General features: G+C 43.7%; 1 protein-coding gene across 1 annotated transcript in view; it reads left to right on the forward strand.

Moving 5' to 3' along the window:
- The first annotated feature begins 1,316 nt into the window (after positions 1 to 1,316).
- LOC115182049 (wnt inhibitory factor 1-like) overlaps positions 1,317 to 14,653 on the forward strand; it is a 54,691-nt gene continuing 41,354 nt past the window's right edge. Inside the window, exons 1-2 of the mRNA XM_029743689.1 lie at positions 1,317 to 1,697; positions 1,920 to 2,059. Of these exons, the coding sequence (XP_029599549.1) occupies positions 1,550 to 1,697; positions 1,920 to 2,059 (288 nt within the window). The 5' untranslated portion in view covers positions 1,317 to 1,549. The remainder of the gene's footprint in view (positions 1,698 to 1,919; positions 2,060 to 14,653) is intronic.

A 14,653-nucleotide genomic window follows, 5' to 3' on the forward strand; every position in this document is an offset into this window, starting at 1 on the left:
GAGAAAAGCTCTTCGTCCGTTAGCTGCGCCGTCGCCATCTTTGCTCGAGGAAAAAAAAAAACCCTCAAAGCTGTGACGGAAGTGACGAACAAATAGCAGACCCAGACAGGAAGAAAGAAAAAAGTTATCCTCAGTAAGTCAGCTGTCTACAGGCAGGGGGCAGGCGTCTGACCTGCTAGAAGAACAGTCACCTAGAAATACTTGGTTCTATCTAGTGTCTGACACAATTGTAAATGCGTCGTTTTACAAACACATTGTTTTATATGAATATTGATTTTTGGAGGTTTACCTCGTAGTGGAGTCTAAAGGTTGATCCAATCAAATACTTGGTTGGTGACAGCCGATCTAGCTACTGTAGATGCGGTGTGTGTTTAGTCACGTACTCAGGGTCGCTGATGTAGTTGCAGTGTGCAGTGAAATGCTTCAGCGCCGAGCTCCAACACTCCATCATTCCTGTAATAGTTTATAGGAATCTAGAGTGTATTATTTATTGTCTTCTGTGAGTACTGTAGACTGTTTTTGCATAAACCACCTAACGGTATGGTAAAAGGCCTAGTACATTTTTTATTTATTTATTTTTTATTACACCTTTATTTAACTAGGCAAGTCATTAATTAATGAAAAATATAATAAAAACGAATGAAAACAAAATAATTTTATACTCAGTGTAGCCTATGGCATTTGTTCTTTGGTAATCTAGTGATATTGATTTGAAATATTTAATCATGTAAAACATCAATTCTCATTGAAATAACTGTTGGAATGTAATAAAATAACACATGTCTGGCATTTGTGCATTTCTCGCCCGTTTCCACTCTAATACCTCAGACGTGTACCATCCTTCAGAATATGGGCACCAGGTGACATACCACAATCTGAAGTGTTTATCTTGGAGAGTTTATGGGCCTTATAAGACAAAGACCACACAGGAAGATGATTTGTCTTGAAGCCCCCATCCCTCCCTCCTCCTCTTCCTATTCTGGAGGCTTGAATTGAGTCAATGCAACAAACACTTTTTGTTTTATGAGAATAGGTCCGCTAGCATCATGCAATTCTCCTCGCCATGTTAATATTTTGTAGGCTATAATTTATAATGATTGTTATGTTTTGTTTTTTACTGGGATTCATCAGAAAAACGAATGTGTGGGTAATAATTTTTTTTTAAATCAGGGAAAGATTAGACCACTACTCAGACCAATAAAAAAGTATTTATAGTGGCAGTTGTTTGGCACCATGTTAGCCATTTACTTCCTACCCCATTAATCAATAGGCAGGCATAGCCTAACAAATGTGCACCAACTCTTTACTTCCCATGTCCCACTGCGCCACCGTGTGGCCACACATCCTCCCTGCAGCGCCCGCTGTGTACAAGTAGCTTGCGACGTAACGCAGGCGTCTCACTGTCAATGAAAGAGGCTCACTCACGGCATACCAGACTTGAGTACAGTGGCTAACCCAGCATACACAGACACACAATTTAACTACGAGGAGACCGAACGGAGATACATTTACAATTTAAAGGGTTAGATTTGAGAGGCTGCAACTCAGGATGGCTACCGAGACAGCCTCAGTTTTTCTGTCCCCCATCAAAACGTGCTTTCTTCTACTTTTGGGTGGTTTGATGTCCAAAGCTGCGCAGGAGCAGCAGGGAAGTTTGTACATGTGGATTGATGCCAACCAAGCCAGAATCCTAATTGGTAAGTAGCGTTAATTTTTCAATTAATCCAATGTTACAGTGTCACTTGAATTATCTTAAATGTGCATAGAAAAGATGGATTGTAACTTTAACTTTAAAGGGGTGAGTTCCATACACTGTGAACCCTATTATATTGGACCGAGTTAAACTTTGTAGACACCCATGCGCTTTCGCATGTGTTTTAAATGCTCTGGTTGAAATGTCAGTGTGTGTTATTGTGCAGGTTTTGAGGAGGATATCTTGATCGTGTCAGAGGGGAAGATGGCTCCATTCACAACTGACTTCAGAAAGGCCCAGCAGAGGATGCCTGCGATACCTGTCAATATCCAGAACGTCAACTTCACCTGGCAAGCTACTGAACAGGTAGGACACGGCGATAGGGTCACAGCCTATAGGCCTACATTCATTTCAAAACAGGAAAATGTGTATATTTGATTCCATTTATTGTAATACTTTTAGTGGTAATCGATAGGCTTATCAAAGGCTATTGATCTGAGAACAGGCGCGTAATTGTAGCCAGTGGGCAATGCGGTGACTAGTGCGCAATTCTATATGGCGAAAAGGCTGCAATTAATTTTGTTTTTAGAAAATAATGATTAAGGTTGTTTTTCTATTATTTTGAATCGATAGGTTAATAGCCAATGTTTAGTATGCATTGATTAACCAAATTAGGCATTTAAAAAACGAACTTCAAATGAAGAATGTCTTTGAAATTATTTTCTCGGTAAAGATCAATAAACTAGGCAAGAGCCACTGACTATCCCCCCACACTTAAGCCTTCATTCAAAAACTAGTCCACATTTCTTCTGAACTATTGTTTCTCACGCTTTCCCTACATCAAAGACCCAATTCTGATCAAACAACTACGCAATTTTGGAGGTTTAAAAAGAAGCCTATGCGCGCGGTAGCAGTAGATGATTGATTTAAAAAAAAAAGCTTTAGCTTGAGCTCTCTGACCAGTTTCCTTTTTTAATATTCTAATTCCCATCTCTTGCGGTATTTTACATGTCGGTGTCGTGGACCTGCCGCCACGGATCAAAGAGCCGGGGCGCCGCAAGGCCGCATCTAGGACATGTGCCAAACATCTGGTCCATCTGCGCTTTTGAAAACATTGGTCAAATTCTCAGACGCGTGCCAGACCCATCCCGCGTTCTTTATTGGAACAGAGAAGGAGAAGAAGGTTCCATTTGGAATCGCTTTGTGCAATGGTGTCCCTGTTCATAAGCTTTGTTATGAGAACAACTTTGGCAATAACAGCCAGTGCAGTGGCAGAATTATTGTATTTATCTACACACAAAAAAATGCCTTGCAAACAAGTACTTCTCTCTCCTATAAGTGATTTGGTAACCTACTGTTGAGGCCATTGGACAATATTGACATTTATGTATAACACACATAAAACGGTTATAAACTATTAATGGTAATAATGTAATGAAGATGCAAATATACCCTCTTTTATGTTCAAAGACATTGAGCTTCATGAAGACTTCACAAGGAGCCTAGGCTATAAAAGAAATTAATGAATAAATAAAATTATATATATATATAATATTTATTCATTCATTTCTTTTATTTATTTATATACAGTACCAGTCAAAAGTTTTGGACACACCTACTCATTCAAGGGTTTTTCTTTATTTTTTTATTTTTTTACTATTTTCTACATTGTAGAATAATAGTGAAGACATCAAAAGTATAAATAAGTAACCCAAAAAGTATTAAATCAAAATATATGTTATTTTTTAGATTCTACAAAGTAGCCACTCTTTGCCTTGATGTCAGCTTTGCAGACTCTTGGCATTCTCTCAACCAGCTTCACCTGGAATGCTTTTCCAACAGTTTTGAGGAGTTCCCACATATACTGAGTACTTCACTATGCGGTCCAACTCATTCCAAACCATCTCAACTAGTTGAGGTCGGGTGATTGTGGAGGCCAGGTCATCTGATGCAGCACTCCATCACTCTCCTTCTTGGTCAAAAAGCCCTTACACAGCCTGGAGTTGTTTTGGGGATTGTCCTGTTGAAAAACAAATGATAGTCTGTAAGGGCTGTCGTTGCAAGAAAACCAAGATGCAGCGGAGGGTGTGGATTCCATTATGAATATTAATCAAATGAACCACTATAAACAAAACATAAAACAGCAACGATAGCAAACAGTCCTGTCTGGTCAAAAAACGAACGAGACAGAAAACAATCCCCCACAAAACCCAAAGGAAAAACAGGCTCCTTATGTGGACTTCCAATCAGCAACAACAAACTACAGCTGTGCCTGATTGGGAGCCACACATGGCCCAAACAAAGAATACAAAAACATAGAAAAATGAACATAGAACGCCCACCAATGTAACAACCCCTGGCCTAACCAAAATAAAAAACAAAAACCCCTCTCTATGGCCAGGGCGTTACATAGTCCCAGCGCAAACCAGATGGGATGGGGTATCACTTGCAGAATGCTGTGAAAGCCATGCTTGTTAAGTGTGCCTTGAATTCTAAATAGATCAGACAGTTTCACCAGCAAAGCACCCCCCACACCATCACACCTCCTCCTCCATGCTTCACGGTGGGAACCACTCATGCAGAGATCATCTGTTCATCGACTCTGCGTCTCACAAAGACACGGGCGGTTGGAACCAAAATCTCAAATTTGGGCTCATTCGACCAAAGGACAGATTTCCACCGATCTAATGTCCATTGCTCGTGTTTCTTGGCCCACCAAGTCTCTTCTTCTTATTGGTGTCCTTTAGTAGTGGTTTCTTTGCAGCAATTCGACCATGAAGGCCTGATTCACACAGTCTCCCTCTGAACAGTTAATGTTGCGATGTGTCTGTACTTGAACTCTGTGAAGCATTTATTTGGGCTGCAATTTCTGAGGCTGGTAACTCTAATGAACTTATCCTCTGTAGCAGAGGTAACTCTGGATCTTCCTTTCCTGTGTCTGTCCTCATGAGAGCCAGTTTCTTCATAGCGCTTGATGGTTTTGTGACTGCACTTGAGAAACGTTCCAAGTTCTTGAAATTTTCCAGATTGACTGACCTTCATGTCTTAAAGTAATGATGGACTGTCATTTCTCTTTGCTTATTTGAGCTGTTCTTGTCAATAATATGGACTTGGTCTTTTACCAAGTAGGGCCATCTTCTGTATACCACCCCTACCTTGTCACAACACAACTGATTGGCTTCAAACGCATTAAGAAGGAAAACAAATCCACAAATCAACTTTTAAGAAGGCACACCTGTTAATTGAAATGCATTCCAGGTGACTACCTCATGAAGCTGGTTTAGAGAATGCCAAGGTTGTGCAAAGCTGTCATTAAGGCAAAGGGTGGCTACTTTGAAGAATATAAATATATTTTGATTTGTTTAACACTTCTTTGGTTACTATATGATTCCATATGTGTTATTTCATAGTTTTGATGTCTTCACTATTATTCTACAATGTAGAAAATAGTAAAAAATAAAGAAAAACCCTGGAATGAGTAGGTGTGTCTAAACTTTGACTGGTACTGTATATATATACTTTTTGCCCCCCGAAGGCCGGGCCCCCCCAGATAGCATATGAACCAGTGGAGGCTGCAGATGGGAGGACGGCTCATAATAATGTCTGGAATGGAGCCTAAATGAATCAGGAATGAGCAGGGACAGCTATAACCATAAGGACCCCTGTTTATTTCCTCATTACATGTAGTGCAACAAGGTCACTCATGGTCTGGAAAGTTTCTCGACTTTTTTGATAGATTTAAACAAACAATATTGAAATCACCATTATCACAACCATAACTGTCAACTCCATCTGCCTTATAGAATATGAATTTTGGATATGAAATATTATATTATTAAAATATTAAATTAAGTTTTAGGTTCGTAAAGCAACTGATGAAAAACTAAATTGTTTATTAGTATTTGCTAACCTCCGTAAAACATGAACTCTTTCAGATTGTTGTCTAACGTCAGGGTGGGAATTTAACTTTTTTGGTCCAACAGACACTCACTGGCGTACCAGACACCTGTGGATTACCCTCAAAATCAAAATCAAATCACATGTTATTCATCACGTGCGCCGAATACAACAGTTGTAGATAGACCTTACGTGAAATGCTTACTGATGAGCTCTTAACCAACAGGTTAGGTAGACCTTACAGTGAAAATGCTTACTGACGAGCTCTTAACAACAGGTGTAGGTAGACCTTACAGTGAAAATGCTTACTGACGAGCTCTTAACCAACAGGTGTAGATAGACCTTACAGTGAAAATGCTTACTGACGAGCTCTTAACCAACAGGTGTAGGTGACCTTACAGTGAAAAATGCTTCTGACGAGCTCTTAACCCAACAGGTGTAGGTAGACCTACAGTGAAAATGCTTACTGATGAGCTCTTAACCACATGTGTAGGTGACCTTACAGTGAAAATGCTTACTGACGAGCTCTTAACCAACAGGTGTAGATAGACCTTACAGTGACAATGCTTCATGCGAGCTCTTAACCAACAGGTTGTAGATAGACCTAACAGTGAAATGCTTACTGACGAGCTCTTAACCAACAGTGTGTAGATAGACCTTAACAGTGAAAATGCTTACTGATGAGCTCTTAACCAACAGGTGTAGATAGACCTTACAGTGAAATGCTTACTGATGAGCTCTTAACCCAACATGTGTAGGTGACCTTACAGTGAAAAATGCTTACTGACGAGCTCTTAACCAACAGGGTGTAGATAGACCTTACAGTGGAAAATGCTACTGACGAGCTCTTAACCAACAGGTGTAGTAGACCCTTACAGTGAAAATGCTTACTGATGAGCTCTTAACCACAGGTTGTAGGTAGACCTTACAGTGAAAATGCTTACTGACGAGCTCTTAAACCAACGAGAAAACATAAACAACGATTGGTTGAGAGCCCATAAAACGGCAGCCATCTTTTATTCAAGGCAGGGGGACCCACAAGCTCTGGGGCCCATGCGAATGTCATCGATGTCTATTTATTTATTTAAAAAATAATTAATAAATCATTTTGACAGTAAACCCTCCAAAAAAAGTCATTCATAAACCTTTTAATTTCCATATGTACTGGGAAGCCAAGTTTATGTTTCTTGGGCTTCAGGAATGTGACTGACAACAGTGAAAAAAAGAAAAACTGATTGAAAGTATCAGGGGATATCAGTGATCAAAGCTACGAAGACGCCAGTGCAGTGAGTGAAGCTTACTCCAGGTGTTCTTCAAGCCCATCTCAGCCCGAGAGCCTAACGGTGCAGTGCAGTGAGTGAAGCTTACTCAGGTTTCTACAGCCCATATCGAACCGAGAGCCTAACGGTGCAGTGCAGTGAGTGAAGCTTACTCAGAGTGTTCTACAGCCCATATCAGACCGAGAGCCTAACGGTGCAGTGCAGTGAGTGAAGCTACTCCGGTGTTCTACAGCCATATCAGACCGAGAGCCTAACGGTGCAGTGCAGTGAGTGAAGCTTACTCAGGTGTTCTACAAGCCCATATCAGACCCGAGAGCCTAACGGTGCAGTGCAGTGCGTGAAGCTTACTCAGAGTGTCTACAGCCCATATCAGACCGAGAGCCTAACGGTGCAGTGCAGTGAGTGAAGCTTACTCAGGTGTTCTACAGCCCATATCAGACCGAGAGCCTAACGGTGCAGTGCAGTGAGTGAAGCTTACTCAGGTGTTCTAGACAGCCCATATCAGACCGAGAGCCTAACGGTGCAGTGCAGTGAGTGAACTTACTCAGGTGTTCTAGCAGCCCATATCAGACCGAGAGCCTAACGGTGCAGTGCAGTGAGTGAAGCTTACTCAGGTGTTCTACAGCCCATATCAGACCGAGAGCCTAACGGTGCAGTGCAGTGAGTGAAGCTTACTCAGGTGTTCTAAAGCCCATATCAGGACCGAGAGCCTAACGGTGCAGTGCAGTGAGTGAAGCTTACTCAGGTGTTCTACAGCCCATATCAGACCGAGAGCCTAACGGTGCAGTGCAGTGAGTGAAGCTTACTCAGGTGTTCTACAGCCCATATCAGACCGAGAGCCTAACGGTGCAGTGCAGTGAGTGAAGCTTACTCAGGTGTTCCACAGCCCATATCAGACCGAGAGCCTAACGGTGCAGTGCAGTGAGTGAAGCTTACTCAGGTGTTCTACAGCCCATATCAGCCCCGAGAGCCCTAACGGTGCAGTGCAGTGAGTGAAGCTTACTCAGGTGTTCTACAGCCCATATCAGCCCGAGAGCCTAACGGTGCAGTGCAGTGAGTGAAGCTTACTCAGGTGTTTCTACAGCCCATATCAGACCGAGAGCCTAACGGTTGCAGTGCAGTGAGTGAAGCTTACTCAGGTGTTCTACAGCCCATATCAGACCGAGAGCCTAACGGTGCAGTGCAGTGAGTGAAGCTTACTCAGGTGTTCTACAGCCCATATCAGACCGAGAGCCTAACGGTGCAGTGCAGTGAGTGAAGCTTACTCAGGTGTTCTACAGCCCATATCAGCCCGAGAGCCTAACGGTGCAGTGCAGTGAGTGAAGCTTACTCAGGTGTTCTACAGCCCATATCAGACCGAGAGCCTAACGCTTCTTAGGCAGGCCTAGTTCTTTATCAGTTTTAGTTTAGAAAAACGATCTCTCCGCAGCTGCCCACAGTTACAGGGAGGGTAAAAAAAAGACCCAGCTTGATTGTCGTAGCAATATCAGGGAAACTGGGCAGAAGGGAGTTGAAATACAGCAGTTCTGTAACATCGTTCATAATTGAGACTCTCATTGTCCTTAATTGCTGGTCTCAACACGTTATGGTAATACATGAAGTGTATAGGAAGCTCTGGGGACAGGTCGTCTGGATACTGAACAGCCAGTCAATTGGCAGATGCAAACAGATGATCATATTTAGCAGACAACAGTTCTTGAGGGACTGAACCAAAAAAAACAAAAAAAAAACAATTTGGTTCAATACCGGTGAACCGATGTGGTGAACCGATGTGGTGAACCGATGTTTGAGTTGTGTGGTTGTAATATCAACAGTCCCGAATCTCTGGTATATCTTGGCATACATCATTCAAGACTAAGTTTAAATTGTGTACAGCACAATGGACCTATAATACACAATGTCTCTGGAAAGACTGTCTGGGGTGGCAATACTCAGTATACAAAACAGTCGGGCCCACAACCTGGACCTAAAAACTGTGGTGAAAACATTTGCACACACACAAAAAAAAGGAGGCTTCAGATCTCTCAAGTTGGATTTAATTTGATTTAATTGAATTGACCTTGACTATTGCAGCCCATTTGTGTAGGCTATTAGCCAGACAAAACCCACTGAGGTCAACAGTAAATAGTGGCTGAATTTATCCTCAAGCCAACTACTTTCTTCCTCATTGTTAGGCTATTTGATGTGGAATATTTATAAAGCGTTTATAAATAGCATCTCAGCATGGTAAATAGCTATAGATACTGTAGTACACTGCATAATGAAACAATCCATGGTGAGCTGGTGTTTTGAGGACCTGATTATTAATTGGCATTAATAGACTAGTTTTACATACAACTTTCCACCCAAGCTGGGAGAGAGTGTGAGGACGGCTCATGTCATGCAGGTTCAGGTAGCCTATACAGAACAGTTGTATACCTTACGGGGTCCAGAGCAGGTTCAGGTAGCCTATACAGAACAGTTGTATACCTTACGGGGTCCAGAGCAGGTTCAGGTAGCCTATACAGAACAGTTGTATACCTTACGGGGTCCAGAGCAGGTTCAGGTAGCCTATACAGAACAGTTGTATACCTTACGGGGTCCAGAGCAGGTTCAGGTAGCCTATACAGAACAGTTGTATACCTTACGGGGGTCCAGAGCAGGTTCAGGTAGCCTATACAGAACAGTTGTATACCTTACGGGGTCCAGAGCAGGTTCAGGTAGCCTATACAGAACAGTTGTGTACCTTACGGGGTCCCAGAGCAGGTTCAGGTAGCCTATACAGAACAGTTGTATACCTTACGGGGTCCAGAGCAGGTTCAGGTAGCCTATACAGAACAGTTGTATACCTTACGGGGTCCAGAGCAGGTTCAGGTAGCCTATACAGAACAGTTGTATACCTTACGGGGTCCAGAGCAGGTTCAGGTAGCCTATACAGAACAGTTGTGTACCTTACGGGGTCCAGAGCAGGTTCAGGTAGCCTATACAGAACAGTTGTGTACCTTACGGGGTCCAGTGCAGGTTCAGGTAGCCTATACAGAACAGTTGTATACCTTACGGGTCCAGTGCAGGTTCAGGTAGCCTATACAGAACAGTTGTATACCTTACGGGGTCCAGTGCAGGTTCAGGTAGCCTATACAGAACAGTTGTGTACCTTACGGGGTCCAGAGCAGGTTCAGGTAGCCTATACAGAACAGTTGTGTACCTTACGGGGTCCAGAGCAGGTTCAGGTAGCTATACAGAACAGTTGTGTACCTTACGGGGTCCAGAGCAGGTTCAGGTAGGCCTATACAGAACAGTTGTGTACCTTACGGGGTCCAGAGCAGGTTCAGGTAGCCTATACAGAACAGTTTGTGTACCTTACAGGGTCCAGAGCAGGTTCAGGTAGCCTATACAGAACAGTTGTATACCTTACGGGGTCCAGAGCAGGTTCAGGTAGCCTATACAGAACAGTTGTTTACCCTTACGGGGTCCAGAGCAGGTTCAGGTAGCCTATACAGAACAGTTGTATACCTTACGGGGTCCAGAGCAGGTTCAGGTAGCCTATACAGAACAGTTGTGTACCTTACGGGGTCCAGAGCAGGTTCAGGTAGCCTATACAGAACAGTTGTATACCTTACGGGGTCCAGAGCAGGTTCAGGTAGCCTATACAGAACAGTTGTATACCTTACGGGGTCCAGAGCAGGTTCAGGTAGCCTATACAGAACAGTTGTATACCTTACGGGGTCCAGAGCAGGTTCAGGTAGCCTATACAGAACAGTTGTTTACCTTACGGGGTCCAGAGCAGGTTCAGGTAGCCTATACAGAACAGTTGTATACTTACGGGGTCCAGAGCAGGTTCAGGTAGCCTATACAGAACAGTTGTGTACCTTACGGGGTCCAGAGCAGGTTCAGGTAGCCTATACAGAACAGTTGTATACCTTACGGGGTCCAGAGCAGGTTCAGGTAGCCTATACAGAACAGTTGTATACCTTACGGGGTCCAGTGCAGGTTCAGGTAGCCTATACAGAACAGTTGTATACCTTACGGGGTCCAGAGCAGGTTCAGGTAGCCTATACAGAACAGTTGTATACCTTACGGGGTCCAGAGCAGGTTCAGGTAGCCTATACAGAACAGTTGTATACCTTACGGGGTCCAGAGCCGGTTCAGGTAGCCTATACAGAACAGTTGTATACCTTACGGGGTCCAGAGCAGGTTCAGGTAGGCCTATACAGAACAGTTGTATACCTTACGGGGGTCCAGAGAAACTGCGTTATGACAGCAGACTCTGTGGCAGGTAGATTTTTTTTTTAAATCTGCCAGCCACTCACATTTTTTTAACAAGATGGATTTTTTTCTGCCATAGAGTTTACAAAACATTATAAACATCTTCCTAATATTGAGTTGCACTCCTTTTTTCAGAACAGCCTCAATTAGTCGGGACATGGACTCTACAAGGTGTAGAAAGCGTTCCACAGGGATGCTGACCCATGTTGAGTCCAATGCTTCCCACAGTTGTGTCAAGTTGGCTGGATGTTCTTTGGGTGGCGGATCGTTCTGACACAGACAGGAAACTGTTGAGTGTGAAAAAACCCAGCAGTGGAGCATATCCTGTTAAAAGGCACTTCAATCTTTTGTCTTGGGGTATAATTAATTCATTATTATTTGATCAATATAGAATTTTGGCCTTTAATACTATAGCCCATAGAAATGCATTTGATAACACATTCATAAACAGACAGTCAAAAAATGCATCATAAGGAATAAGGTGTTGAAGTGTCTGTCCTATATCTAGGACATATAAGAAAGCTCAGGAAGTTTATACAGTATATATTTTTTTGTTGGCATGAAACTACCTCCATACCGCCATTCATTATTTTAAACCATTACCAGGTTCCTTCAGACGAGTGACTTGTGAACACCATCGTGTTCGTGAGAGTCTCCTCTTTCCATAAAGTGGTCAGACGTTTGTGAGAAGACTGATTTTGGTGATGTCTCCTGTCTGATAAACAGGAGACGTATCAAATGCAAAAAAAACAACAACAGATATCTCTATTTTAAATTGATGGGTTTTGATGGGGATTTTTTGGTATTATGTTAATTAGATCGACACACGGCTGCGTCAATCCACTGTTAAGTATTAACGTGTCAGTGTCAGATATGAGAATCTCCGTGTCTCTTCACCAGCAGCAGAGAGTTGCAGCAAACTCAAAACTAATATTGAAAAACAACCTAGCATGTGAACAAAACGATGGAACTAGCCAAGAAACACCAGGGGGCTGAAAGATCTGATAGACTGGTTGTTTCTATTGGGGATTTTCAAATTAATAATTAACCATATTTTACTAATGTTTGTTTTCAACTTTTATTTTATATGTCTGTTTTGAGTAACCGTTGTCAACTCAGTCACCGATGGAGTCAATATTGTGTTATTTGGGAAAAATAATTGAGTCGCTGTTCTGCGGAGGGGCCCCGCGAAACTGCGCTATGCCACTGCAGCGTGACAAATCACTTCTGAATCATGACTGAATGATAACCTTGAAAGGGTTTTAAGGCACCAGTATTGTCCTCTGAAAACACGAATAAACCATCATCGTTTGGATTGTGGCATTTCACCTTCATTCGTAGATGATATGAAGAGAGATAGGAAACAATGTCTGTCCATAATGACACACTATTCCCTATATAGTGCACTACTTTTGACCAGGGCCTATAGCATCATATTCCCTATATAGTGCACTACTTTTGACCAGAGCAAGGAATAGGGTGCCATTTGGGACACAGCCCTTGTGTTGAGAGAGCATTGTTCCCCTGCCACATGAAGGGGCTGTCTCTGTCAGGAGGAATCCCAGGGGCCCCAGGGGCCACGCGTTACATTGTTATTAGGTCACAGAGCCATGACCTCACCGCTCCCTGGGTGGGAGGCCCCTGACCACCGGTGACATTCCTTCTTCTCGAAAGATCACCCTCTTCTCCTCCTCCTCGCTCCTCCTCTTCACCCTCTTCTCTGCTTCACCTTCTTCTTCTCTGCTTCACCCTCTTCTTCTCCTGCTTCACCCTCTTCTTTGCTTCACCCTCTTCTTCTCTGCTTCACCCTCTTCTTCTCTGCTTCACCCTCTCCTTCTCTGCTTCACCCTCTTCTCTTCTTCACCCTCCTCTTCTCTGCTTCACCCTCTTCTTCTCTGCTTCACCCTTCTTCTCTGCTTCCCCCTCTTCTTCTCTGCTTCACCCTCCTCTCTGCTTCACCCCTCTTCTCTGCTTCACCCTCCTCTTCTCTGCTTCACCCTCCTCTTCTCTGCTTCACCCTCCTCTTCTCTGCTTCAACCTCTTCTTCTCTGCTTCCCTCTTCTCTGCTTCACCCTCTTCTCTGCTTCACCCTCTTCGTCTCTGCTTCACCCCCTTCTCTGCTTCACCCTCTTCTCTGCTTCAGCCTCTTCTCCTTATCACCCTCTTCTTCTTCTCTGCTTCACCCTCCTCGTCTCCTCCTCTTCCCTCCTTCTCTGCTTCACCCTCTCGTCTCTCTCTTCACCCTCCTTCTCTGCTTCACCCTCTTCTTCTCTGCTTCACCCTCTTCTTCTCTGCTTCACCTCTCCTTCTCTGCTTCACCCTCTTCTCTTCTTCACCTCCTCTTTCTGCTTCACTCTTCTTCTCTTCCCCCTTCTTCTCTGCTTCACCCTCTTCTTCTCTGCTTCACCTCCTCTCTGCTTCACCCTCCTTCTCTGCTTCACCCTCTCCTCTTCTGCTTCACCCTCTCTTCTCTGCTTCACCCTCCTTTCTCTGCTTCAACCTCTTTCTCTGCTTTACCCTCTTCTCTGCTTCACCCTCTTCTCTGCTTCACCTCTTCGTCTCTGCTTCACCCCCTTTCTGCTTCACCTCTTCTCTGCTTCACCTCTTCTTCTCTGCTTCCCCCTCTTCTCTGCTTCACCCTCTTCTTCTCTGCTTCACCCTCCTCTCTGCTTCACCCTCCTCTTCTCTGCTTCACCCTCCTCTTCTCTGCTTCACCCTCTCTCTGCTTCACCTCCTTTCTCTGTCACCCTTTCTCTGCTTCACCCTCTTCTCTGCTTCACCCCTTCTCTGCTTCACCCTCTTCTCTGCTTCACCCTATTCTTCTTGCTTCCCCCCTTCTTCTCTGCTTCACCTCTTCTTCTTGCTTCCCCCCTTCTCTGCTTCACCCTCTTCTCTGCTTCACCTCTCTTCTCCGCCTTCTTCTTTTAGATTCTTATTGTTCTCTGAATTTATTCTTCTTCTTCATCTTCTTCATCTTCTTCATCTTCTTCATCTTCTTCTTCTGATAGAGCCAGTGGTTTGTGAGGAGGGGTGTTCATGGATGGGAGAATTCCCTTATCAGTAAAAACAAGGAATCCACATACAGAAACCCCCTATTGTGGGAGACTGCAACAAGTGTGTTGACATCCATAATAAACTGTAAACTTATTTTAGTCAAAGTAATGACCAATTTTTCTTCCTGATGAGATCATCTCTGGTGACAGCAAATTACAGAGAACGGCAGAGAGCGGAACGGACCAAAGCTTCCAGCTCCCTCCAAGCCAGCGCTGCGCACACACACACACACACACACACACACACACACACACACACACACACACACACACACACACACCACACACACACACACACACACACTAAACACACACACACACACACACACACACACTAAACATACACACACACAAAACACACAGAGATCGTAATCCGGTAATGGCATGTTGAGTCGGCAAATGAGAGTGGGAGAGAGAGAGGAGGAGAAGGAGAGAGAGGGATAGAGAGGAGAGAGAGAGAGAGAGAGAGGAGAGAGAGAGAGAGA

This window comes from Salmo trutta, unplaced genomic scaffold, assembly GCF_901001165.1.
Source record: "Salmo trutta unplaced genomic scaffold, fSalTru1.1, whole genome shotgun sequence".
Lineage (NCBI taxonomy): Eukaryota > Metazoa > Chordata > Actinopteri > Salmoniformes > Salmonidae > Salmo > Salmo trutta.